General features: G+C 42.4%; 2 protein-coding genes across 3 annotated transcripts in view; one reads left to right on the plus strand and one right to left on the minus strand.

The window, feature by feature from the left end:
* The window catches only part of slc35a3b (solute carrier family 35 member A3b), a 54,438-nt gene extending 45,482 nt beyond the window's left edge, over nucleotides 1-8,956 (plus strand). For both annotated transcript variants that reach the window (XM_061933970.2, XM_061933978.1), the window contains 2 exons: nucleotides 67-200; nucleotides 8,279-8,956. In XM_061933970.2, the coding sequence (XP_061789954.1) occupies nucleotides 67-200; nucleotides 8,279-8,372 (228 nt within the window). In that variant the 3' untranslated portion in view covers nucleotides 8,373-8,956. The remainder of the gene's footprint in view (nucleotides 1-66; nucleotides 201-8,278) is intronic.
* Nucleotides 8,957-10,069: 1,113 nt separating this feature from the next.
* Nucleotides 10,070-27,731, minus strand: fam78ba (family with sequence similarity 78 member Ba). Its single transcript, XM_061933990.1, has 3 exons — nucleotides 26,748-27,731; nucleotides 24,469-24,748; nucleotides 10,070-11,461 (listed from the first exon to the last, which is right to left on the minus strand). The coding sequence occupies exons 1-3, from the start codon at nucleotides 27,074-27,076 to the stop codon at nucleotides 11,219-11,221; spliced, it is 852 nt and encodes a 283-aa protein (XP_061789974.1). The 5' UTR covers nucleotides 27,077-27,731; the 3' UTR covers nucleotides 10,070-11,218.
* Nucleotide 27,732: the final 1 nt, after the last annotated feature.

The following is a 27,732-nucleotide window of genomic DNA, read 5'->3' on the forward strand; positions in this document are numbered from 1 at the left end:
ATATATTGCATGTTTTTGCTGCGTGTTTGAATTTCACTGCCCAACCATGTTTTGTGTTCCCTGCAGGCTTTAGGTGGCCTGGTCATAGCTGTGGTGATTAAATATGCCGACAACATCCTCAAAGGATTCGCTACCTCTCTGTCCATCATCATGTCCATGCTGATCTCCTATTTTCTGCTGGAGGATTTCCACCCTTCTGGGTAAACACACGCATGCTAATGACACACAAGTGATTTACAATGCAAATATTTATACAGACCATAATAAAAAATAACATTGCTGCATCAGTACGCTCTTGGCATGAACGCTCTATGCCAGAGGTGCCCAAAGTGTGGCCCGCAGATAATTTTTTAACGGCCCACGGCACATTTCTACAAAGACTATAAAAAAAACAAATTTTAAAAAAGTGGAATAAAAGAGCAAACAAGTGAATTGTAATAAGAAAAAGTTCAATGTTGACTCTAATAACACAAAGCTGCAATTTAGGCAGTTTTTTCTTTAAAGCTATCATTGCTCAAAATATAATAATGAGTCAAAATCACTGTTGATATTAATAATTGACCTCTTTAAGACTCCAACTACATCACACATGATATCACTCACAAGTAAACACGCTGCAGGACTGCTTGTATCACACATGACATCTCACACAAATAAACACGCTGCAGGACTGCTTGTATCGCATATGATATCACTCACAAGTAAACAAGCTGCAGGACTGCTTGTATCGCACATTATAGCCCACACAAGTAAACATGCTGCAGGGCTGCTTGTATCGCACATGATATCACACACGAGTAAACATCCTGCAGTACTGCTTGTATCACATATGATATCTCACACATGTAAACACACTGCAGGACTGCTTGTATCACACATGATATGACACACAAGTAAACACGCTGCAAGACTGCTTGTATCGCACATGGTATCTCACACATGTAAACATGCTGCAGAACTGCTTGTATCGCACATGATATCACTCACAAGTAAACACGCTGCAGAACTGCTTGTATTGCACATGATATGACACACGAGTAAACGCCCTGCGGACTGCTTGTATCGCACATGATATCACACAAAAGTAAACACGCTGCAGGACTGCTTGTATAGCACATGATACCACACCCAAGTAAACAAGCTGCAGGACTGCTTGAATCACACATAATAACACACACAAGTAAACACGCTGCAAGACTGCTTGCATCGCACATGCTATGTCACACATGTAAACATGCTGCAGAACTGCTTGTATCGCACATGATATGACACACAAGTAAACACGCTGCAGGACTGCTTGTATCGCCCATGGTATCTCACACATGTAAGCATGCTGCAGAACTGCTTGTATCACACATAATATCACACACAAGTAAACACGCTGTAGAAGTGCTTGTATTGCACATGATATGACACATAATTAGCACACTGTGGGCCTGCTTGTACTGTGCAATATATCACACACGAGTAAACGCCCTGCGGACTGCTTGTATCGCACATGATATCACACACAAGTAAACACGCTGCAAGACTGCTTGAATCACACATGATAACACACACAAGTAAACACGCTGCAGCACTGCTTGCATCACACATGATATCTCACACATGTAAACATGCTGCAGAACTGCTTGTATCGCACATGATATCGCTCACAAGTAAACACGCTGCGGGCCTGATTGTGTTGTGCAATATATCACACACGAGTAAACACCCTGCTGCACTGCTTGCATTGCACATGACATCATACACAAGTAAACACGCTGTGGGGCTGCTTGTATCGTACATGATGTGACCCACAAGGAAACACGCTGCAGGGCTGCCTATATCGCACATGATATCTCACAAGTGTAAACACGCTGCAGGACTGCTTGAATCGCACATGATATCAAACACAAGTAAACATGCTGCAGGACTGCTTATATCGCACATGATATCTCACAAAAGTAAACACGCTGCAGGAGTGATTGTATTGCACATGATATCATACACAAGTAAACATGCTGCAGGGATGCTTGTAATTCACATGATATCACAGTTACAAGTAAACATGCTGCAGGACTGCTTGTATCACATATGATATGACACACAAGTAAACACGCCAGAGTGCTGCTTGTATCGTGCATGATATCACACACGAGTAGACAAGCTGCAGGACTGCTTGTATCGCACATGATATGACACACAAGTAAACACGCTGGAGTGCTGCTTGTATCGTGCATGATATCACACACGAGTAAACAAGCTGCAGGACTGCTTGTCCATCCATCCATCCATTTTCTACCGCTTATTCCCTTCGGGGTCGCGGGGGGCGCTGGAGCCTATCTCAGCTACAATCGGGCAGAAGGCGGCGTACACCCTGGACAAGTCGCCACCTCATCGCAGGAGGACTGCTTGTATTGCACATTATATCACACACAACTAAACTCGCTGCATACTGCTTGTAGTAAATCTAATATTGAAAAGTTTAGCTGCAAACTGTTATAATCCGATGCTTGGTTTTTTTATGCTGATATTGGACTGATATGTGATACCAATATTGGATCAGGGCACACCTAGGGAGTTTAAAAGGTCAGTATGAATGTGTATTACATTTGGAAGCCCCCCAAATGACTCTGCGGTCCAAATTTGGGCCCGAGGCCCACTTTGGGCACCACTGATCTAGAGATCTTAACGTTGAAAAACATTTTTTATAATATACGACTTATTTTTAACACTTTAATGACTGAGATCCTTCTGAGTCCTCGGGAGCAAACTTCAGGGGAGCCCTAAAGTTGAAAAATATACAAAACCCAAAACTAGTGAAGTTGGCACGTTGTGTAAATCGTAAATAAAAACAGAATACAATGATTTGCAAATCATTTTCAACTCGAGATGTCCGATAATGGCTTTTTTGCCGATATCCGATATTCCGATATTGTCCAACTCTTGATTACCGATTCCGATATCAACCGATACCGATATATACAGTCATGGAATTAACACATTATTATGCCTAATTTTGTTGTGATGCCCTGCTGGATGCATTAAACAATGTAACAAGGTTTTCCAAAATAAGAGAACAACTTCAACTCAAATTATGGAAACAAGTGCCAACATGGCACTGCCATATTTATCATTGAAGTCACAAAGTGCATTATTTTTTTTTAACATGCCTCAAAACAGCAGCTTGGAATTTGGGATATGCTGAGATAATCCTGATACCCACTACAACTATTGGAAATACTATACTTTGACTTTCACAAAGTCTAAGTCTAAGTCTAAGAAAGTGCATTATTCCTATTTTTTTTTTTAAACATGCCTCAAAACAACAGCTACAAAAACAATGAAGGCACACAGCTTCAGTCCAGGGTATACTAGAGTAATAAAGTAAACAATAACATACCGTATTTTCCGCACTATAAGCCGCCCCGGGTTAATAGCCGCACCTTCAATGAATGGCATATTTCAAAACTTTGTCCACCTATAAGCCGCCCCGGGTTATTAGCCGCGCCTACGCTGCGCTAAAAGGAATGTCAAAAAAACAGTCAGATAGGTCAGTCAAACTTTAATAATATATTACAAACCAGCGTTCTAACAACTCTGTTCACCCCCAAAATGTAATGTACAAATGTGCAATCACAAAAATAGTAACACTCAAATTAGTGCAGTGCAATAGCAACATCAATAACTCAACGTTGCTCGAACGTTAATGTCACACAACACACAAAATAAACATTTAAAGCCCACTTTCTGAAGTTATTCCTCATCCATAAATCCCTCGAATTCTTCTTCAGTGTCTGAATTAAAAAGTTGGGCGAAAACGGCATCCAAAATGGCCGGCTCCGTCTCGTCGAAGTCATCAGAGTCAATGTTGCTGTTGTTTTCCAGCAGTTCCGTGAATCCTGCCTTCCGGAAAGCTCGGACCACAGTTGAGACCGATATATCCGCCCAGGCATTTACAATCCACTGGCAGATGTTGGCGTATGTCGTCCGGCGCTGTCTCCCTGTCTTAGTGGCGCAGGTCATCTTGTTGCTTCCTCTACCTACGCGCCATTGATTCATTTATGTTCAATTCTCTCGCTGCTGCTCTATTTCCGTGTTCTACTGCGTGACTTATTGCCTTGAGTTTGAATTCTGCGTTGTACGCGTGTCTCTTAATAGGAGCCATTTTGTGGTCTTTACAGATGTAAACACACAAATGAAATGAAACGTAATATCCGCGCGCTTCTTCTTCTACGGGGGCGGGTGCTTACCTTGGAGGTTGCTTACAGTAGAAGAAGAAGCGCTTCCTCTTCTATGGGGGCGGGTGCTTACCTTGGCGGTTGCTTACCGTAGAAGAAGAAGCGCTTCCTCTTCTACGAGGAAAAAAGATGGCGGCTGTTTACCGTAGTTGCGAGACCTAAACTTTATGAAAATGAATATTAATATTAATCCATATATAAGGCGCACCGGGTTATAAGCCGCACTGCCAGCTTTTGAGAAAATGTGTGGTTTTTAGGTGCGGCTTATAGTGCGGAAAATACGGTAGTCCTCTTTTAGTGCAAGACTGCCTGGCATACTGTAGAACAGGAAATTATAAACTGGGCTCAATCTGCCCTGCTCTAACGTATTTGTAACACAAATGTGCTGCAAGCTAGTGGTGAGTGCTTGAAGTGGCCCAGCAGTCAGCCAGAGCTTCTGAAATGCTGCGTTGAGACAGGGCATCTCTGTTCACTGCAAGTTGCAGAGTGTGCGCCATGCAGGGCAGACTAGTCACCGTAGCTTTTGCCATACTGCGTGCGTTGTCCCTGACCACGACGTGAGCTTTCGCCCTGGGGTGGTTTTTGTTGTATTTCTGTTTTTTCTCGGCGGAGTCTTTAAGCGACAACTGTGTGGTACTACTTTTTTTCCGGTGTTTGCTTTTCATCCATCTTCCGCTTGTATTCATCGTGTATGTCAGGTTCAAACACTGATGACATCTATTAAACAAGACAAGAAGCAAAGAATCAAACAGAGGCAGAATCCAATTTGGCTCAATTGAGGAGAAACGCGGCAACTGCACTCTCTGTACAGTCTTCCACCACGCTCTGGCGAAAGATTTTCCGCCACCTCTTTTTATTTGGACTTTCCCTGTTTACATAACAACAGCTGTTTCTAAAGGAATGGGGAGTATGTAAGCAGTCATTGTTTTCGGTCACATTAACACAAAAGAAAAAGATGCCTCGGGCTTGGGCTGGTCCTGGATTCAGCTTGGGAAAGTCTTGGATCACAATAGATAACCCCCCTCCCGTCTTCTCTCATCGTGCACAATGGAATTTCCCAAGCCTTTAGCTTGGTGTAACAAAGACAGCCTCTTGTCTGTTCATTGGGAACTCAGGGAACGGAAAGTTTTTTGATGATTTACATACAATTTTTCTGACAGTGTATCTCCTTATGATTCTTGAAGAGGTGGGAGATCAAATTGCTCGTATTAAAGGAAGACGTCTTGGTTCCTCCTCGCATAACCAACTTTTTGCAGTCATTGCAAATTCCCAGTTTTTTATCCGTCAGACCCACTTTAAAATGATCCCAAACCATAGACATGGTGTCGTTAGTCAGTCACCGAGAGAGCTCGCTTGTTAGCCACGGCTACAGCACCGGCAACAACACACTCTTGTTGTTGTTATGCTCCGCTTGCGGCGGTTTGATGAGGTCATCAAGCGTCGCCTGTAAACCTCTCATGCTGCAGTCGTCAACTCCTGTGTTGTGTGTGGGAGAGGGGAGAGGGTAGAGGGGAGGGGCTGCTGACTGGGTTTATATCCGTGTTTTACCGGATATGTACCGCTCTGTACAACGGCGTTTTAAAAAGTCATTAATTTTACTTTTTGAAACCGATACCGATAATTTCCGATACCACATTTTAAAGCATTTATCGGCCGATAATATCGGCAGGCCGATAATATCGGTCATCTCTATTTTCAACCTATATTCAATTGAATAGACTGCAAAGACAAGATAGTTAATGTTCGAACTGGGAAACATCCATCCATCCATCCATCCATCTTCTTCCGCTTATCCGAGGTCGGGTCGCGGGGGCAGCAGCCTAAGCAGGGAAGCCCAGACTTCCCTCTCCCCAGCCACTTCGTCCAGCTCCTCCCGGGGGATCCCGAGGCGTTCCCAGGCCAGCCGGGAGACATAGTCTTCCCAACGTGTCCTGGGTCTTCCTCGTGGCCTCCTACCGGTCGGACATGCCCTAAACACCTCCTTAGGGAGGCGCTCGGGTGGCATCCTGACCAGATGCCCGAACCACCTCATCTGGCTCCTCTCGATGTGGAGGAGCAGCGGCTTTACTTTGAGCTCCCCCCGGATGACAGAGCTTCTCACCCTATCTCTAAGGGAGAGCCCCGCCACCCGGCGGAGGAAACTCATTTCGGCCGCTTGTACCCGTGATCTTGTCCTTTCGGTCATAACCCAAAGCTCATGACCATAGGTGAGGATGGGAACGTAGATCGACCGGTAAATTGAGAGCTTTGCCTTCCGGCTCAGCTCCTTCTTCACCACAACGGATCGATACAGCGTCCGCATTACTGAACTGGGAAACATTGTTATTTTTTGCAAATATTAGCTCATTTGGAATTTGATGCCTGCAACATGTTTCACAAAAGCTGGCAAAAAAGACTGAGAAAGTTGAGGAATGTTCATCAAACACTTATTTGGAACATCCCACAGGTGAACAGGCTGATTGGTAAACAAACAAGGATGGGGCGAGGGTCATCACTTTGTGAACAAATGCATGAGCAAATTGTCCAACAGTTTAAGAACATTTCTCAACAAGCTATTGCAGGGAATTTGGGGATTTCACCATCTACGGTCCGTAATATCATCAAAAGGTTCAGAGACTCTGGAGAAATCATTGCACGTTAGTGCAAGACCAAAAACCAACATTGAATACCTGCGACCTTGCATCAAAAACCGACATCGGTGTGTAAAAGATATCACCACATGGGCTCAGGAGCACCTCAGAAAACTACAGTTGATCGCTACATCTGTATGGGCAAGTTAAAACTCTACTATGCAAAACCAAAGCCATTTATCAACAACACCCAGAAACGCCGCCGGCTTCTCTGGGCCCGAGCTCATCTAAGATGCCCATCCATCCATTTTCTACCACTTGTCCCTTTCGGGGTCGCGGGGGGTGCTGGAGCCTATCTCAGCTGCACATGGGCGGAAGGCGGGGTACACCCTGGACAAGTCGCCACCTCATTACATTGCCAACACAGATAGACAGACAACATTCACACTCACATTCACACACTAGGGTCAATTTAGTGTTGCCAATCAACCTATCCCCAGGTGCATGTCTTTGAAAGATGGTCTGATGCAAAGTGTAAAAGTGTTCTGTGGTCTGACAAGTTCACATTTCAAATTGTTTTTGGAAACTGTGGACGTCGTGTCCTCCGGAACAAAGAGGAAAAGAACCATCCGGATTGTTATAGGCGCAAAGTTCAAAAGCCAGCATCTGTGATGGTATGGGGGTGTATTAGTGCCCAAGGCATGGGTAACTTACACATCTGTGAAGGCACCATTAATGCTGAAAGGTACATACAGGTTTTGGAGCAACATATGTTGCCTTTCCAGCAACGTTACCATGGACGCCCCTGCTTATTTCAGCAAGACAATGCCAAGCCACATTCTGCACATGTTACAACAGCGTGGCTTCATAGTAAAAGAGTGCGGGTACTAACTGGCCTGCCTGTAGTCCCAACCTGTCTCCCATTGAAAATGCGTGGTGCAATACGGAGCCTAAAATAGACCCTTAAGTACAACTTAAGCTGTACATCAAACAAGAATGGGAAATAATTGCACCGGAAAAGCTTCAAAAATTGTTCTCCTCAGTTCCCAAACGTTTACTGAGTGTTGTTAAAAGGAAAGGCCATGTAACACAGTGTGCCAACTTTTTTGCAATGTGTTGCTGCCATTAAATTCTAAGTTAATGATTATTTGAAAAAAAAAAAAAAAGTTACTCAGTTTGAACATTAAGTATCTTGTCTTTGCAGTCTATTCCACTGAATATTAGTTGAAAAGAATTAGCAAATCATTGTATTCTGTTTTTACTTACGAATTACACAACGTGCCAACTTCACTGTTTTTTTTGGTTATGTATATTGTATTGGTTTTGAAAATTAAAAATATCAAAATGGTCCCCGCATGCATTTATTTTTAGGTGTGTGGCCCTCAGAGAGAATAGTTTGCTCTGTGCGGTTGTTTAGACACACACACACACACACACAAAAAACGTCCATATCTCACGTGTATCACCTCTTTATGTTCTGCTCAGTGTGTTTTTCTCAGGGGCAACACTGGTTATCGCAGCCACGTTCATGTACGGCTATGAGCACAAACCTGCCAACGGCGGCGCTGTTAAAGTCTAAAAGAGAGAGGTCCGGTCCGGCCTTGCAGCGCCACAGCACAACACAACCAGAGCGGGACTCAGTGGACGTGTGTATGTGATATAGCTTGTAACTGCCAATCTGCAGTGACGTGAAAATGGACATGCTCCATTACTGGTGCTAAAAAACAAACATGTCTGTAAATGACTGTAGTGATTTTTGGGAGAGAGCAGGCTTCTAGGTTTATATTTCCATATTCATAAAGGGGGCTGGTTGTTTGATACAAGAGAGTATTTGTCTTTACAAAAAAAAAAAAAAAAAAGGAGAATTTGGGACAGAGCCTCCATCTAGTGGCGGAATGAAAACTAACCATACAGATGAAGCCAAATTGAGGTCTTTTGTGTGAAGAAACAAATGAATAAATTGAGGTATGGACTAAGCTTGCCTCCCTTTACATAAAAATTAAAGCGCTTTACACATCGATGAATACTCTGAACGTGTTTTTCTTTTCAGTTCTACTGCACTCTGAAAACCCCAAACCAGTCTCTATAGCAACAGACGAATGCTGCTGAAGGCGAATCAATAAAGCTAGAGCGTCTTTTTGTTGAGAATTTACATGGTTGCATTGGCCATTTTTATTCAACAAACACTCGAGATGACAAGACAGTTGAAACAGGTATTTTCCAAATACAATTTTTTTTCTTCTGTTTATACTCAGACAACCTTTGCATAGTTGTGGCCTTCAGAGCAAATGAGCAGTTTGGGATGGAGGTAGTGTGTGTGTGTGTGTGTGTGTGTGTGTGTGTGTGTGTGTGTGTGTGCTGAGGTGGACCGAGAAGAGGCAGATGGGAGGGTAAGACGTGGACCTGGAGAGAAGCACAGATGGAAGATAAGCCATGTGACTTGTTTGTGGAGTTGCAGGAGCCATGACACAGGAAGGCCTTTCATTGGTGATTATCTGCAGAAACTGCTGAACACAGCAGTGAGCAATTATCCATCCTTGTCAAAATATATTCTGCGTGGTTTGAACTCGAAAGGAACATAGTCCAATTCCCTGATTGTCTAAACGTGTGTAATGATAAAATGGCCTGATTCGCATCACATTCGCACAACTATTTAAACCAGGGGTGTCAAATAAAACAAAAAAGTAGGAAAATTAGCTAAAATGTGTTAATGAAAGAAACTGCTGTTCTAAATGTGTCCACTGGATGTCACAATAGCAATTCTGTTAGGCAAGCAAACGGTTTATACTGGGGCCTGTCACAAGCTCGGAGGCGAGTAAAATAACCTTCTTTGATACAAACAAAAGAAAACACGCTCACGAGAGAGTGGGAGAACACACAACTTGAAGTGGAGAGAAACAAAACGTAATTGCACAGGTCAAGGGACTTCTTTTGTGGTAATTACACACTCACTCTGAGCAGGGGACAATACGCGTACGCGTAGGAAGCACAAGCAAAGCAACCGGATGCAGGTGTGGAAGCCTGTGCACGGAACAAGGGAGTGAAGATTACAAAAAGAAGTGCACAGGACAGGAACTAAAATACCATGCACAGAGAAAAATCAAACATAAGTGCAAAACAGTTACCCAGCTGAAACAGGGCCAATCAAGAGGTACGGCTACTTCCCCTCGACACAAATGAAACTTAAAACCTGCCGTTTTATGTCTTCTGCTTTGAACAAATCATTATGTAGCATCTGCATTGCCCCAAAATGTCTATCAAAAATGAGTTTCTGAATAGTTTCTACCTCCGTTTGTATGGTTTGTTGAGTTAGCACAGGGTTAATTCGTGGACAGGACAAATGAGGTATTAAATACCTGGAAGAGTTTTTATCTATTCATGATTTATGTTGTTCAATCACAGATAGGCTGTGACTTAAAGTTTGATGGCTTTGTCGATACACTGACACAAAGTCCAAGTTCATCGTGTTTTCAAACTGCACCAATTTTTTCCTCTGAATTTTCAAAAGGATTATTTGATTTGCACATTTTCGGAAAGCGCTTGTTGTATTTTTGGCCAAAGCAGAAAACAATATGAAGTTGTCTTTATTTTGAAGTTATCATGCTGCCATGATTTTACCAGTCTGGTCCACTTGGGAATAGATTTTCCTCCGTACTGCCCCAGAGCTATTATGAGTTTGACACCCCTGATTCAAACAAGCCTGGTTCCAAATGTGACATTTGTTCTTGTACCTTTCCTTTTTTGGAAGCATAAGAGCACATATCCTAAAGATAACATAGCAGGTACATTAAGAAAAAAAATATCAGCTTTGATTTGGAATTGAAAAATGTTTCTTCTATGATTTCATTGTGCTATAAACTCAAGCGTTCAGTGAGAAGACTGACCTGATATTCTTGTTACAATGAGACCGATGCGTGATCTTAACCTAAAAAGATAAATATAATACTTCACGTCTTTTAAATTAATCTTAATACATTCTTTTACTCTGGAAATGAGTGTGCTGAAGGCCTTTAATGGCACTGAAGAGGTATCATCAGCCTGATGGTGCTATCTTTTATGGCTGATGTGACTTCTCAATCACAAAAAGTCCTTAATGTATACAAAACAAATACGATTCTTAACCTTGTCAAGGACGGTTTTTGCTCATTGCATGCAATAAGATCTACATAAGGATGCAGGATGCAGTTCTTGTTTGGCGTTGGGTACCTCTGTGGTGCGTCTAAAAAGAGTTGTAAAAATGCTGGCAAAGCTCCTTAAATGCAACTCTTGGCCAAATAACACTTGATGCAACGCCAGTTCTCTGTATTCTGTTGCGTGAGATCCACTTGGATTATCCACCACTGGGTCGTCTATCTGTTCTGTACCTCGTCTTTTGTTTTGGCAAGAACAGACAATAGGTTTTGTCTGTGCAAACATTCCAGGCTCTTATTTTGGCGGTATGACGACGAGTGGCGCCCCTCGCCGTGGCCTCCACATTAGCACTTGGGCGTCATTGGCGTTCGGCCGACCCAGGGCGTTGGGAGGGATGGGCTCCTGGTAGTTGAGGATGTGCGGCTGCTCCTGATAAGGCCGGCCCACCAGTGAAGCTCGTGAGCCCAGAGGCATGTCGGGGTCCACAGCGATGTCCACCCTCATCCGCCAACGCACCGTCTGTAGAACAATGCGCTCCTGGAATTAGAGAGTTGGGTTTTGTTGAAACCTCATTTGACAGCACCGCTTTAATGATACTGGGTAATTGAAGTCTCTTAATCAGTAGCACATTTCTGAATAAAACAAAAAACAGAACTACCCTGAAAGTAACAAGAGAGCAGGGGTGCTCAAAGTGAGCAAGACGTCACAAGTTTAATAGGGAATTTGGGCCGCGGGGTGCCAGCAGCTTTTTTTTAATAGCGTGTGTATGTAACACAGGGTGTGTGATGAGTTCAGTGTGGTAGTGTTTGGAGTTGAATAGTGCTTGGTTCGTGCATGTTGCATGCATGTTGCTCTCTGCTTTCAGCTACCGCCGCCGGCTAGTCACCTGTTTCAGGGGGAAAAAAGAGGAGTCGAGTGCGTAAATCTCCTCTGCCAGTACACAGCACTGTCAAGACTCACACACGCCTCCTTGTGGCCACACACGGTAACTGGTACCCTGTGGTTCCAGGCAAAGTTGTACAGGACCTCGGAGTAGCAGGGGACCTCAGAGACGCCCACTAAAATGTGGATATGCCCTCCTGTGTCAACCTCAGCCCCAGCTATGGGTAAATAGCAAAGACCTCAACGGCGAACCAGACGAAAGATGGCAGCAGTGTGATGTACCACAACGGCTGTAAAGGGGGACCTCCTGTTGCCTTGGATTCCATGCCACTGGATCTAGGATCCTCTTATCAAGGACCATGTAGTGGCTGGAGGCGTATCAGTCTCCCAACGTTAAAAGATGTCTTGCACAGGCATCCTCCAAAAGGGTAACTCATTCTATTTTACACTTTGGATACAAAGTCCTGTGGTGGTGGGGGAAGGATCGTGAAGAGCTTTTCGGCAGCTTCACCAATGACTGAGCAGCCCTTTTAAGGATCCAATCTGCTCACCCCAGGAGGGGAGAGAGTTAGAATAGGTACCCTAAAAATAGCCTGCCTCTTCTGCCCTGTCTGGACTACCGCATCCAGACAGGTCACCATTAAGTGGTCAGAGACACAAGTTTTATTTTGTAACCTGGAATTTAAGAACCCTCATGGACAGCCCAGCCAGGGAACGACCTGAAAGACGAACAGCCATCGTCTAAACAACTAAAAATGCTCCGAATTGACATTGCAGCTCTCTCTAAAACCCGCCTGGCTGATGAAGGGCTATACTTTCTTCTGGAAAGGAAATCTGGTCAATGAGCTGCAAATCAACGGTGTGGGTTTTGTCATCAAGAACACCCTCGTCAACCATCTTCATGAACTTCCTGTAGGGATCAGCAAGCGTCTAATGACTACACCTGATGCTTGCAAGCAGTCAGATGGCCACTGTTGTTAGTATGACCCAACACTTGATGCTCAGCAGGATGTAACTTGTAACCTGGACACAATTCTATCCAAAGTCCCCAAAAAGGATAAACCAATTCTTCTTGGAGACTTCAACGCCAGAGTCGGACAAACCACAATCTCGCAATCTCGCTCAATACGCCGAGATATGTCATTGTCCGCTCCCAACTCCTTCGAGATGTGTTTAGCACAAGAGCAATGGCCAGTGGTGATGAATGCTGGACTGACCACCGCCTCATTTGCTCCACCATGTTTATCCGTCTGATGCAGAAAAGAAGGCACCACAAAGGACAGATCCACCAAAGACTTAACATTGAGCGACTCTGAGAAATCACGTACCAACTACAGCTGCAGGCAGCCCTTAGTGCAGACTTGCCAGACCAGTATCCACAAAATATTGAAAAGCATTGGGACACCCTCTCTGCTGCAGTCAAAAACTCTTGCAAAGCCATCCTTTGTCACCTAATGCGAAGACCTCAAGACTGGTATGCTGATAATGATACCGAAATCCAGCGGCTTGTCAACATTAAACGGCAAACAATTCATCACCTACAAAAATGACATCAACTGCAAGGCTAAAAGAGAAGCCTGTGCCAAAGCAAAAGAAGCTGTTCAATCACAGGTTAGGACACTGAAGAACCAGTGGTGGACACAAAAAACACTGGAAATCCAACTGCTTTCTGACTATGGAGCCACTGGATGAACTCTCCCCACTGAAAGAGGCTATAACACACAGATGGAAGGAGCACTATGAAGAGCTTCTAAATAGGGACACTACCCCCGAGTTTGAGGCCCTGGGCCAACTCCCTCAACGGCCCATCATTGAGTGTATGAAAGAACCACAGTCTAGAACAGGGGTCGGCAACCCGCGGCTCCGGAGCCGCATGCGGCTCTTTGATCACTCTGATGCGGCTCAGCTGCATACTTGCCGGCCCCCTGATTTTCCCGGAAGACTTCCGGATTTCAGTGCCTCTCGCAGAAACCTCCCATAATTAATATTCTCCGATTTTCGCCCTTGCAATGATAACAAGGGCGTGCCGTGACGGTACAACATTTAGCACCCTCTACAATCTGCATTATAGGCGTGCCAGCCCAGCCTTTTATTGTATGCTTTTTCTGCTAGCACACGTAAGTGACAGCAAGGCATAGTTGGTCAACAGCCACACAGGTTACACTGACGGTGGCCATATAAAACAACTTTAACACTCTTACTAATAATGCGCCACACTTTGAACCAAAACCAAACAAGAATGACAAACACATTTCGGGAGAACATCTGCACCTTAACACAACATAAACACAGCAGAACAAATACCCAGAATCCCATGCAGCCCTGACTCTTCCGGGCTCCATTATACACCCCTGCTACCACCAAACCCCGCCCCCACCCCAACCCTGCTCCCTCACACATCAACACCCCCCCCCCTCTGTGCGTCGGTTGAGGTGGGCGGGGTTTGGTGTGGGGGGGTGTAGCCCGGAAGAGTTAGGGCTGCATGGGATTCTGGGTATTTGTTTTGTTGTGTTTATGTTGTGTTACGGTGCAGATGTTCTCCCGAAATGTGTTTGTCATTCTTGATTGGTGTGGGTTCACAGTGTGGCGCGTTATTAGTAAGAGTGTTAAAGTTTTTTATACCGCCACCGTCAGTGTAATCTGTGTGGTTGTTGACCAAGTATGCCTTGCTGTCACTTTCGTGTTCAAGCAGAAGCCTCATACAACGTGTGGCTGGGCCGGCACGTCGGTTGTAGTGAGCGCTAAATGCTGTATCATCACACCACGTTCGAGAGAATAGTTGCCCTGAAATTTGTAGTACCGGTACGCTGGAATAATCGACAGACTACGGCTTGTCAAGTATGACGCTGTCAAGCGTCATTCATATAAAACCCGCGGGCCACACTAACATTAAATTTTCATGTTAAGGTGCGGGCCGCGTGTCTGAGACCCTTGGTTAATACATAACACAAAGCAAAAAAAAACTTCGTAAACAGTGTTATTTCATGTTAAATTTCAAAAGATTTTTGTGGCTCCCATTGTTTACTTTAATTTGTGAAACTGGTCAAAATGGCTCTTTGACTGGTAAAGGTTGCCGACCCCTGGTCTAGAAGACTGATGTGGCGGGCCAGATTTGGCCCCTGGACCTTAAGTTTGACACCTGTGATTTAGCGCACAAATTTGTAGAATATGCTTTAAAAAACCCTAAAAAAAAAAGAAAAAATCTGAGATGTGGTGAAGCCGCAATATTTGAAGCATGCGAGGGACGACTGTATAGGTCAGGGGTCGGCAACCCAAAACGTTGAAAGAGCCATATTGGACCAAAAATACCAAAAACTAATCTGTCTGGAGTATGTCATATAATGAAGACAACACATGACGTAAGTGTCTAAATTAGCTATAATAGCCTACTATCAAAATGACTGTGTTGCAGACTGAAGCAAATCTTTGTTGACAGAAATATTGAAGTGTAATATTTATTCTACACATTTTTACAACATGAGAACCCATTAGTAAATCAGAGGCTACTCAGAAGGTGAGATAACTCCTGGAAATGACTGGCTTTTAATGGCCAAAGGTATAGATGTGTGTGTCCAAGTTAAAGGAAACAGCAGGCTGTCTTCTTCTAATAGATTTATTACAACCTTTGGCAAGCTAGGTAATGTTTGCTGTGGCCTGGAACAACGTGGCACACAAACAACTATCTGAAATATAGCTAATATTACATACAGATAATGTGTCATGAGACATGCAAAACTAAATGATATACAAAGAGGATAAAAGTAAAGGATATTAAATGAGCTCAAATATACCTACAAATGAGGCATGATGATGCAATATGTACATTAGAGATGCGCGGTTTGCGGACACAACCGCGGAGTCCGCGGATTATCCGCGGGTCGGGCGGTTGAAATAAAAAAAAATTAGATTTTATCCGCGGGTCGGGCGGTTGAAATTAAAAAAAATTAGATTTTGAATAGATTCAGGCGGGTGGCAGTTAAACCAATTCGGAAATATATATACATAGTTAAATGTTGTTACCCACATACGAAAAACGAGCAGGCACCTGCAGCACGCCACAACAGAAGAAGAAAAAAAAAAAAGATGGCAACGCCGGCACCAAACGTGGTACACGACAAACTAAAAAAGGGAATACTAAAGACCAGGGGAAAAAAAGGCCAGAAAAGTTCAGCATGGACTCGTTTTTATGAGGTTGTAAATCAGGATGATAGTAATGCTGGCTACGTGATTTGCAAGAGCTGCGACGCTGTTTATGTCTACAACAGTCACAAAACCGGGACATCTAACATGGTGCATCACATTTGTGCAAAACCCCGAACTTCCACAAACACCCTGAGCATGAGCAGTTTCGTCCGCCGTGATCCCAGAAGAGTGCCACAGGATGTTAAAACAAGATAGAACGCAACTGCCTGCAGCAGTTTGAGTGGCGCGAGCGCGCTTGGAGGTGCGCTCAGCGCGGCTCCCAGATGATTGCGCACTGGTGTGCGTCTGGGCCGTGACAGCGTAGCACGCATTGAATGTCTCTGCTGCATTGGATCAGTCTCCTTTCTTTAACAGGCAAAAGCTTTATAACCTCACTAATGCCTTGCATCGTCTATATTAGATATATAACAACGGGTGGGTGCGGGCGGGTGCGGTTTTGATAAAATGTTAGTTCGGGTGGATGGCGGATGGGTGACGACTTTTGTGATGCGGATGAAATAATTGCCTATCCGCGCATCTCTAATGTACATACATCTGGCCTAAATAGCATGTTAGCATTGATTAGCTTGCTCTGAACAAATATGCTTGACTAGCGCTCCGACAAGTCAATAACATCAACAAAGCGCACCTCTGTGCATTCGCGCACAGCATAAAACTTTTGGTGGACAAAATGAGACAAAGATTTAACTTGTAAGCAAATTGTTTCGTTCGTTTGTATTTTTCTCCAATTTTTTTTCCATTTTCAATCCGTTTTTTGGAAAATGCTCCAGGGAGCCACTAGGGCGGCACTAAAGAGCCGCCCTTTGCTGACCCCCGGTATAGGTAGATGTTTTACCTTCTTATGGAACACAGCGTAATGCAGTGCTTCTAAAACAATGTCCACTCCTTTTTTTTTTTAGATATGAAACTACAATGTTAAGATTCCTAATCTCAGGCATCCGGCTGTGTTGGAATTCTGTGTGACCTTTCATTGCTCTTTCTCCCTGCTTGCATGCCTTGCTCAAAGGTATGAAACCAAACTAGAGTACTCCACCCTCCCAGAATAGGCCAAGTCGGTGTTGCAGCACATTACTATATCAGGTGTGCCACGAGAAATGATCCAATGATCCTTCATTGGCCCGACGTTTTTTTGTTTTTCATTTATATATAGACAGGCAGAATTATTACAGGTTCTTCCAGATGGCAGAACGTTCTTAAATTAACCTGTGTCGTTCTGTTACCTTTCATAAAACAGAATAAGTCATTGCATGCTAGCCGGTGTGCCGTGAAATCTTTTTGTCTTAAAAATATATGCCTTGGCTTATTAAACGTTGGGAAACTAAGAAGCATAGAAAGTGTATATACAGTGCTACCTCCGTTTTTGTACGCCCTACTTTCTGTATTTTTAGGTTTTAGGGGGAAATGTTTTTGTTATACAATGCGCTAGGGCTACAACGATTAATAGATTACATCTATTAATTAGATTAGAAAAAAGCTTCAATATACTATGTTACCCTGATTAATTGTCGTTTACCTATAGTGTAACTAATAAAAATTAATCAAATTGGACTCTATGGGGTGCACAGAACTTTAAACAAAATAGCTTTCACACAGCCACCGCATAGAATGCACATGCAGAGCCCTGATCTGTGTGGTGCTGTACCCAGGAGTTTATTATTATTATTATTATTATTATTATTATTATTATTATTCATGCATACGGTACATGTTAAAAATGCAATGTCACTTTTAATGATATGCATGCATTTAAAAAAAGAATGAAGGTTATGGCATGCAGAAACATTTTTGTTTATGTCAACTACTTTCTCTAAAATACGCATTGTGTTGTACATTCATACACATATATATATGTATATATATATATATATATATATATATATATATATATATATATATATATATATGGACAAGCGGTAGAAAATGAATGGATGGATGGATATATATATATATATATATATATATATATATATATATATGTATATATATATATATATATATACGGATGTCCGATAATGGCTTTTTGCCGGAATCCGATATTCCGATATTGTCCAACACTTACCGATACCAATATCAACCGATACCGATATCAACCGATATATACAGTCGTGGAATTAACACATTAATATGCCTAATTTGGACAACCAGGCATGGTGAAGATAAGGTCCTTTTTTTTTTTAAATTAATAAAATAAAATAAGATAAATAAATTAAAAACATTTTAAATACATATATATATATATATATATATATATATATATATATATATATATATATATATATATATATATATACACACACACACACACACAAATATTACCGCATATTAATATAATGAATATATAATGAATATAACTGGATATTAAGAGTATGTGAAAGTATGACTTTTGACCTCCTTAAAGTTTTGTAATCAATCAAAAGTATTAAGCAGATAAAATTAGCAAAACAATGATAAGTGTGGAGACTGTTTTGCATTTTTCTCATCACGCATTGTAGTGGCCTAAATGTGTGTCAATTTGAAAAATGTAAAGTGTTTGGGCATGTTTTACAATACCCACAAAGGTCTGTGAGCAGGTTGTGTTATGTGTAACCATGTGTGTTGACTTCCTGTGCTGGTTGCTGTTTTCGCCATGAGTGGAAAGGGTGTTTTGATTGAGTGATATAAGTAAATGCTGTGCTGTGTACACCGCAACGTAACATTAATGGTCATTGACCTGATTTATTCACATTGTCTACAAGATGGCAGAACGTATGCAGAAAATAGATCAAGCCGGGCCATAGTTTAGACACCCCTAGATTTCTCGATTAATTGAACAAACTGATCGATTGATTACTCGATTACTAAAATAATTAACAGCTGCAGCCCTATAATGCCCTAAACATTGAGGACTCAAACTCTGGTGGTTTTTTTAATAGAAAATAAGTCACCATGAGGCAAATGAAAATTGTGATTGCCAGCACTTTGATAAAGAAGGTGAGAAACATATATTGACCTCAAAAAAGAGCTTGTAGCAAAGCACAAAGGTGGCATGCGTGTGTGGCTGTCCAATCCCCTGCTTCCTCTCCTGTGAAGGCCAACAAGTCTTCATTAAACATGAAAGTGATTTCATTTATACATTTTATTTTTAATTTATGGAAAGCGGCACCTCAACTTAAGCGTGTTTTAAGATAAGCGCTGTCTCTCGGCTAATCGTTATGCTTGCAGTTACAAGCTAAACATTTTTGTTACAGCCATCCCAGCCGTTAGTTGGCGTAGCAAATGTCACTGTAAACCCTGTAAGATCTGATTAAAACGCCTGGTCTTACTCGGTAGCATTACCTTGTTGCACAGAGCTGAGATGAAACAAGTGGATGTTATTCGTTAAATAAAGAAATAAATCATCAAAAACAAGACCGTGTTATTCCCCAGCAGGCACAGGATATTCAAAAGGGGGTGTCAAACGCGCGGCCCGCGGGCCTGAACAGATTTTATCCGGCCCGCAGAATGAGTTTGATAAGTATAAAAATGACCTGAAATTTTTGAATGAAAGAAACAGCTCTTCTGAATGTATGCTGAATTTTTTTATATATTCTTCCAAATTTATGTGTGATTAATGAAATAATTCCAAATTTACAAGTTTTGTTGTAGATGGTGCTACATGTGTACAGAATAAACTATATGATGTTAGTACAAACCCCGTTTCCATATGAGTTGGGAAATTGTGTTAGATGTAAATATATACGGAATACAATGATTTGCAAACCCATATTCAGTTGAATATGCTACAAAGACAACATATTTGATGTTCAAACTGATAAACATTTTTTTTTTTTTTGCAAATAATCATTAACTTTAGAATTTGATGCCAGCAACACGTGACAAAGAAGTTGGGAAAGGTGGCAATAAATACTGATAAAGTTGAGGAATGCTCATCAAACACTTATTTGGAACATCCCACAGGTGAACAGGCAAATTGGGAACAGGTGGGTGCCATGATTGGGTATAAAAGTGGATTCCATGAAATGCTCAGTCATTCACAAACAAGGATGGAGCGAGGGTCACCACTTTGTCAACAAATGCGTGAGCAAATTGTTGAACAGTTTAAGAAAAACCTTTCTCAACCAGCTATTGCAAGGAATTTAGGGATTTCACCATCTACGGTCCGTAATATCATCAAAGAGTTAAGAGAATCTGGAGAAATCACTGCACGTAAGCAGCTAAGCCCGTGACCTTCGATCCCTCAGGCTGTACTGCATCAACAAGCGACATCAGTGTGTAAAGGATATCACCACATGGGCTCAGGAACACTTCAGAAACCCACTGTCAGTAACTACAGTTGGTCGCTACATCTGTAAGTGCAAGTTAAAACTCTCCTATGCAAGGCAAAAACCGTTTATCAACAACACCCAGAAACGCCGTCGGCTTCGCTGGGCCTGAGCTCATCTAAGATGGACTGATACAAAGTGGAAAAGTGTTCTGTGGTCTGACGAGTCCACATTTCAAATTGTTTTTGGAAACTGTGGACGTTGTGTCCTCCGGACCAAAGAGGAAAAGAACCATCCGGATTGTTATAGGCGCAAAGTTGAAAAGCCAGCATCTGTGATGGTATGGGGGTGTATTAGTGCCCAAGACATGGGTAACTTACACATCTGTGAAGGCGCCATTAATGCTGAAAGGTACATACAAGTTTTGGAGCAACATATGTTGCCATCCAAGCAACGTTACCATGGACGCCCCTGCTTATTTTAGCAAGACAATGCCAAGCAACGTGTTACATCAACGTGGCTTCATAGTAAAAGAGTGTGGGTACTAGACTGGCCTGCCTGTAGTCCAGACCTGTCTCCCATTGAAAATGTGTGGCGCATTATGAAGCCTAAAATACCACAACGGAGACCCCCAGACTGTTGAACAACTTAAGCTGTACATCAAGCAAGAATGGGAAAGAATTCCACCTGAGAAGCTTAAAAAATGTGTCTCCTCAGTTCCCAAACGTTTACTGAGTGTTGTTAAAAAAAGACCATGTAACACAGTGGTGAACATGCCCTTTCCCAACAACTTTGGCACGTGTTGCAGCCATGAAATTCTAAGTTAATTATTATTTGCAAAAAAAAAATTAAGTTTATGAGTTTGAACATCAAATATCTTGTCTTTGTAGTGCATTCAATTGAATATGTGTTGAAAAGGATTTGCAAATCATTGTATTCCGTTTTTTGGGCTTCACGGTGGCAGAGGGGTTAGTGCATCTGCCTCACAATACGAAGGTCCTGAGTAGTCTTGGGTTCATGCAAACTTTCTGTGTGGAGTTTGCATGTCCTCCCCGTGACTGCGTGGGTTCCCTCCGGGTACTCCGGCTTCCTCCCACCTCCAAAGACATGCACCTGGGGATAAGTTGATTGGCAACACTAAATTGGCCCTAGTGTGTGGATGTGAGTGTGAATGTTGTCTGTCTATCTGTGTTGGCCCTGCGATGAGGTGGCGACTTGTCCAGGGTGTACACCGCCTTCCGCCCGATTGTAGCTGAGATAGGCTCCAGCGCCCCCCGCGACCCCAAAAGGGAATAAGCGGTAGAAAATGGATGGATGGATGGACAATTTCCCAACTCATATGGAAACGGGGTTTGTACATCAGTTGAAGAAAATGGGTAAATTACATTAATAACATCCTGTAATTTGAGTTTGATATTAATTATTCTATATTCTGAAAAAAATATAAAAATTACACCAATTGAAGCATTTTAAAACTCTGCCAGACTCAATTCCACCTAGTCGACTGATGGATATTATCACAACAACAAATAGACTACTAATAACTGCAACATGTAAGTGTAAAAAAAACAAAAACACTACAATTTATATATTTTCAGATTGCGCTTGTTCTATTTTTTAACACAGAAAACAATCTGAAGTTATCTTTATTTTTAAGTTATCATGCCATGATTTTACCGGTCCGGCCCACTTGGGAATAGATTTTCCTCCATGTGGCCCCTGAGCTAAAATGAGTTTGACACCCCTGTGTTAAAACGACGTTGAGAACTTGCTCAATTAGGCCCTGACGTTGAGCAACTCAATCATAACGTTGAAACAACATAACCTTTAAGCAATGTTGGGTTCTAACGTTGATTTGACAATTGAATTTTGGTCATTTCCCAACCAAAATTCTACAACACAAATACAATGTTGAAACAAAAAGTTTTTTGACGACGTTTATTCAATGTCAGGTTGTGATGTCGATTTTAACATTGAAATTTGGTCATTTCCCAACCAACAAACGTGGGTCAAATGTTGGACACCAACATTGTGTCAATTTACAAATACAACTATTTTGCAACATTGTTTCAAAATCGCTTTTAAAGGACGTGTATGTATAACCAACATTGCATCAATGTCCTGTGCCTGCCGGGTACCCCACGTAGCTCGCCCAAAGTTGACGCAAAAGTCGCATTCAGGTCATATTTCCCCTTAGACCTGAGCTGGGCAAATATTTTGACTTGGGGGCCACATTGAGAGAAGAAAATGTGTCTGGGCGGGCCAATGTGTATGCGTGTGTAAATTATACGTACAGAAATCTGCTGTACAATTTTGGGTCCCTTTTTTCAGGAACACTAATACCAAAAGTCACAGTGTCCGATAGAATTCTAAAAACAGACCACCTCAAAAAAAACGAATGGAACTTTACAGTTTTTTACTGAATCAGACATACTTGCCAACCTTGAGACCTCCGATTTCGGGAGGTGGGGGGTGGGGGCGTGGTCGGGGGTGGGGCAGGGCGTGGTTGGGGGCGTGGTTAAGAGGGGAGGAGTATATTGACAACTAGAATTCACCAAGTCAAGAATTTCATAAATATATATATATATATATATATATATATATATATATATATATATGTATGTGTGGGAAAAAAAATCACAAGACTATTTCATCTCTAATATCATATATATATATATATATATATATATATATATATATATATATATATATATATATATATATATCCTGAAAATATGCAAACAAAACTGTGTTTAGATAATTGATACTTCAAACTTGCATAAATAAATATTAAGGAATATAACATAACTTGGTTTCTGAGAGCTTCAAAATATAATGAATAAAATGTAGGGTGTACCCCGCCTTCCGCCCGATTGTAGCTGAGATAGGCTCCAGCGCCCCCCACGACCCCGAAGGGACTAAGCGATAGAAAATGGATGGATGGAAAATGCTAAAGTTGTTGATAAACAAGCAATTATTTTAATAATTAAATATGGTCATTTTAAATGAATTATTATGATAATTTAAAATGAATTATTTCAAATATGTTTATTTTAATGTATAATTCTTTGACTGGATGTAATAAGGAGTCAGAAAAAATACAAATAAAAATACAATAAATGTTGATGTTTTTAGCAAAATATAGTAAAATTGTATTTTTTTTTATTTTTTTTAATTAATAAATATATTTTTTTTTAGGTAAGATAAACATAATAATACAATTTATCTCTAGGCTTGATGATTTATTTCTTGTCACCCTGTTGTCCTCCCGTCATGAAAAAAGGCTGTCCTCACTCAGGTCCGCATGGAGCTGGAGGGGGCGTGGCCTCCAGCTCCGGCTGAAAATCGGGAGATTTTCGGGAGAATATTTGTCCCGGGAGGTTTTCGGGAGAGGCGCTGAATTTCGGGAGTCTCCCGGAAAATTCGGGAGGGTTGGCAAGTATGGAATCAGACAACCAAAATGCACATTAACTATGAACAATAAAACACTGAATATTAACATTATATGAACATCGCTCTTCTATTACTTCTCAGACCAGCTCCTCGATAGACATATTTTACAATCAAGCAAAACACAACAAAATATAACAAACAGCAAAATATGAATGCAAAGTGTAATAAACACCTACAATATGATATATTATCACTTTTATGCAGAAATTTGTTGTAAAAATTCGGGCTGGCTGCTCCGAAAACAAGCCCCACCCACTCTGCTTTATTCCTCGTTTGAGCTGCTGTGACGTAGATGACCGTAATAACTCGTATAACACCCAAAAGCGCAGATTTCAACCATTGAAATACTTTCTATAGTTCAAGACTTACGGTCATTTAAAAACAGCACTGCACATCATAATGGCGGCTACAGTTTTGATATTAAAGAAATAAAAAAATTATATAGAACATCCGGCGGGCTGGATTGAAAATCCTAATGGGTCGTATGTGGCCCACGGGCCGTATTTTTCACAGCCTTAGACTGAAGTCATGTTGGAAAAGATCAGATTTCAATCGGATTCGGACCACTCACTAATTTGGACAGAGTCTTATGCAAAAAGATTTGAAGCACTTTGGAGCATTCAGGCGACACCTAAGGGCAAAAAAAATCAGATTTGGCGTAATTTCATAATTAGGTCCTGACGTTTTTATTGGAAAATTGCTTCGGTTTTCGGGAGACAAAACCCACAGTGGGATTCTCAAACTAAGTGTGTGTTGTGGTCCCACCTTGGTGATGGAGTTCATGGCCACCAGCCATGTGATGAAGCTCTGATCCCTGGTGATGTGGGTCAGCATCGGCGTGTTGCTGTTGCTGATGGGAACGGCCCACGTCACGCTTGGATAGAAGTTGTCATTCATGCTGACCGTCAGGCGGGACGGTTTCGAGGTAGGGCCGGATAGGGTGACCGTTTCGGTGGTGTTTCCGTACCAGGGATAGCTGACGCCGTCCGAGTCGCTGATGGCCTTGACCCGACCCTCTCGCAGCTCCGGCAACTCCCAACTGGACCTTTGTGTGGTAGGTGAAAAAGAATACCCGATGAGTGCTTTTGCATATGAAAATAAACCTCTCTCAGGTAACACTTTAGTATGGGGAACAAATTCTAAGAAAGACTTACAAACCCTGTTTCCATTTGAGTTGGGAAATTGTGTTAGATGTAAATATAAACGGAATACAATGATTTGCAAATCATTTTCAACCCATATTCAGTTGAATATGCTACAAAGACAACATATTTGATGTTCAAACTGATAAACTTTTTTTTTTTTTGCAAATAATCATTAACTTTAGAATTTGATGCCAGCAACACGTGACAAAGAAGTTGGGAAAGGTGGCAATAAATACTGATAAAGTTGACGAATGCTCATCAAACACTTATTTGGAACATCCCACACGTGAACAGGCAAATTGGGAACAGGTGGGTGCCATGATTGGGTTTAAAAGTAGATTCCATGAAATGCTCAGTCATTCACAAACAAGGATGGGGCGAGGGTCACCACTTTGTTAACAAATGCGTGAGCAAATTGTTGAACAGTTTAAGAAAAATCTTTCTCAACCAGCTATTGCAAGGAATTTAGGGATTTCACCATCTACGGTCCGTAATATCATCAAAGGGTTCAGAGAATCTGGAGAAATCACTGCATGTAAGCAGCTAAGCCCGTGACCTTCGATCCCTCAGGCTGTACTGCATCAACAAGCGACATCAGTGTGTAAAAGATATCACCACATGGGCTCAGGAACACTTCAGAAACCCACTGTCAGTAACTACAGTTGGTCGCTACATCTGTAAGTGCAAGTTAAAACTCTCCTATGCCTGGCGAAAACCGTTTATCAACAACACCCAGAAACGCTGTCGGCTTCGCTGGGCCTGAGCTCATCTAAGACTGATACAAAGTGGAAAAGTGTTCTGTGGTCTGACGAGTCCACATTTCAAATTGTTTTTGGAAACTGTGGACGTCGTGTCCTCCGGACCAAAGAGGAAAAGAACCATCTGGATTGTTATAGGCGCAAAGTTGAAAAGCCAGAATCTGTGATGGTATGAGGGTGTATTAGTGCCCAAGACATGGGTAACTTACACATCTGTGAAGGCGCCATTAATGCTGAAAGGTACATACAGGTTTTGGAGCAACATATGTTGCCATCCAAGCAACGTTACCATGGACGCCCCTGCTTATTTCAGCAAGACAATGTCAAGCCACGTGTTACATCAACGTGGCTTCATAGTAAAAGAGTGCGGGTACTAGACTGGCCTGCCTGTAGTCCAGACCTGTCTTCCATTGAAAATGTGTGGCACATTATGAAGCCTAAAATACCACAACGGAGACCCCCAGACTGTTGAACAACTTAAGCTGTACATCAAGCAAGAATGGGAAAGAATTCCACCTGAGAAGCTTAAAAAATGTGTCTCCTCAGTTTCCAAATGTTTACTGAGTGTTTTTAAAAGGAAAGGCCATGTAACACAGTGGTGAACATGCCCATTCCCAACTACTTTGGCACGTGTTGCAGCCATGAAATTCTAAGTCAATGATTATTTGCAAAAAAAAAATAAAGTTTATGACTTTGAACATCAAATATCTTGTCTTTGTAGTGCATTCAATTGAATATGGGTTGAAAAGGATTTGCAAATCAATGTATTCCGTTTATATTTACATCTAACACAATTTCCCAACTCATATGGAAACGGGGTTTGTAATTAAGAGTTATTTGGACACTAGGGGAACATATTGTAAGTAACAAAGACCTAATTTAGAGTTATTTGGTTAGGGTTAGGGTTAGGGTTAGAGGGTTAAGATTAGGGTTAGGGTTAGAGGGTTAGAGGGTTAAGATTAGGGTTAGGGTTAGAGGGTTAGGGTTAAGGTTAGGGTTGTGGCTATGCAGAATAAGGCATTAATAAGTATGACTAATTAAGAGCCAATATGTTACTAATTTGCATGTTGATAAGCAACTAATTAATGGTGAATATGTTCCCCATACTAAGGTGTTACCCTCTCCCATGTACTGCACTTACATGCCAATGTCACTGTATGTGTTGTAAAACTCCATTTGGGTGCACGCTTGGATCCAGCCCACCACCCAAGTTTCATTCCGGGGCACTGGCGGCATGACAACTCCTGCTGAGGCTCTGAAGTACGGCGTCTTGTAGCGAAGCACGATGGGCGAGTTCTCCTCGATGACGGTGGGGCACTGGTCGATGGAGGCTGACACCTCGTACACCACGATATTCTCCCGTCTGATGCGGGGCTTGCACGCGATGCTTTGAATACATCCCATGGTGCAGGTGACCAGCAGAGTGAACAAAAACCAAGGGAGCAAATGACGCCTGGCTAACATGCACATCAGTCCCCCTCCAGGTTCCAGCCTTGCCTGAAAACGGCTTTTTAAAAGCGCCTCAGAGCTAGAAAAGTGGGAAAGCAGTCAGGATTCATCCGCCATCGAATCAGCTGGGATATATTGGGGATGCTGTGGAGGTGGTGTAGGGGTTAAGGGGGGGAGTACCGCGGATCACTGCAGCCTCCTCTTCCCCCAGGTCTGCCTGCTGACTGCCGCACTGCCCTTGGCGCTCGTCCCCACAAGCTGCGATCTGCTGCGGCCGAGTGTCCGCCGTGCGTCCGCCGGCTCCTTTATTCCTCTGCACTCGGCTCCGCGCCGCTGTCATGTCAGGAGGCAACAGGGGGGCAAGCCAGGTGCGCCAGCCAGACGAAGGTGGTGGGGTGGGTGGGGAGGACGCCTTTTGTTCGCCTGGCGCTACATCCGTGCGGGGTCCTCAAAAGATAAACCTCTGCATCGCTTTGACCTAAATGAAAAGGATCTCCATCAAACGAGCCGGGGAGGTTTGTGATGGAGAGACGCAGGCTATTTTAAAGCGGTCTTCTTCCATTCTGACAGATGCATGAATGATAAACGAGGTGCAAAATTGTGACAATGTCTACCCTAAAAGCATCATCTGCTCGGTGCGGTTCGCCTCGGTGGGTTATTTGCTTTTGGAGATGCTG

Source organism: Nerophis lumbriciformis, linkage group LG03 (assembly GCF_033978685.3).
Source record: "Nerophis lumbriciformis linkage group LG03, RoL_Nlum_v2.1, whole genome shotgun sequence".
Lineage (NCBI taxonomy): Eukaryota > Metazoa > Chordata > Actinopteri > Syngnathiformes > Syngnathidae > Nerophis > Nerophis lumbriciformis.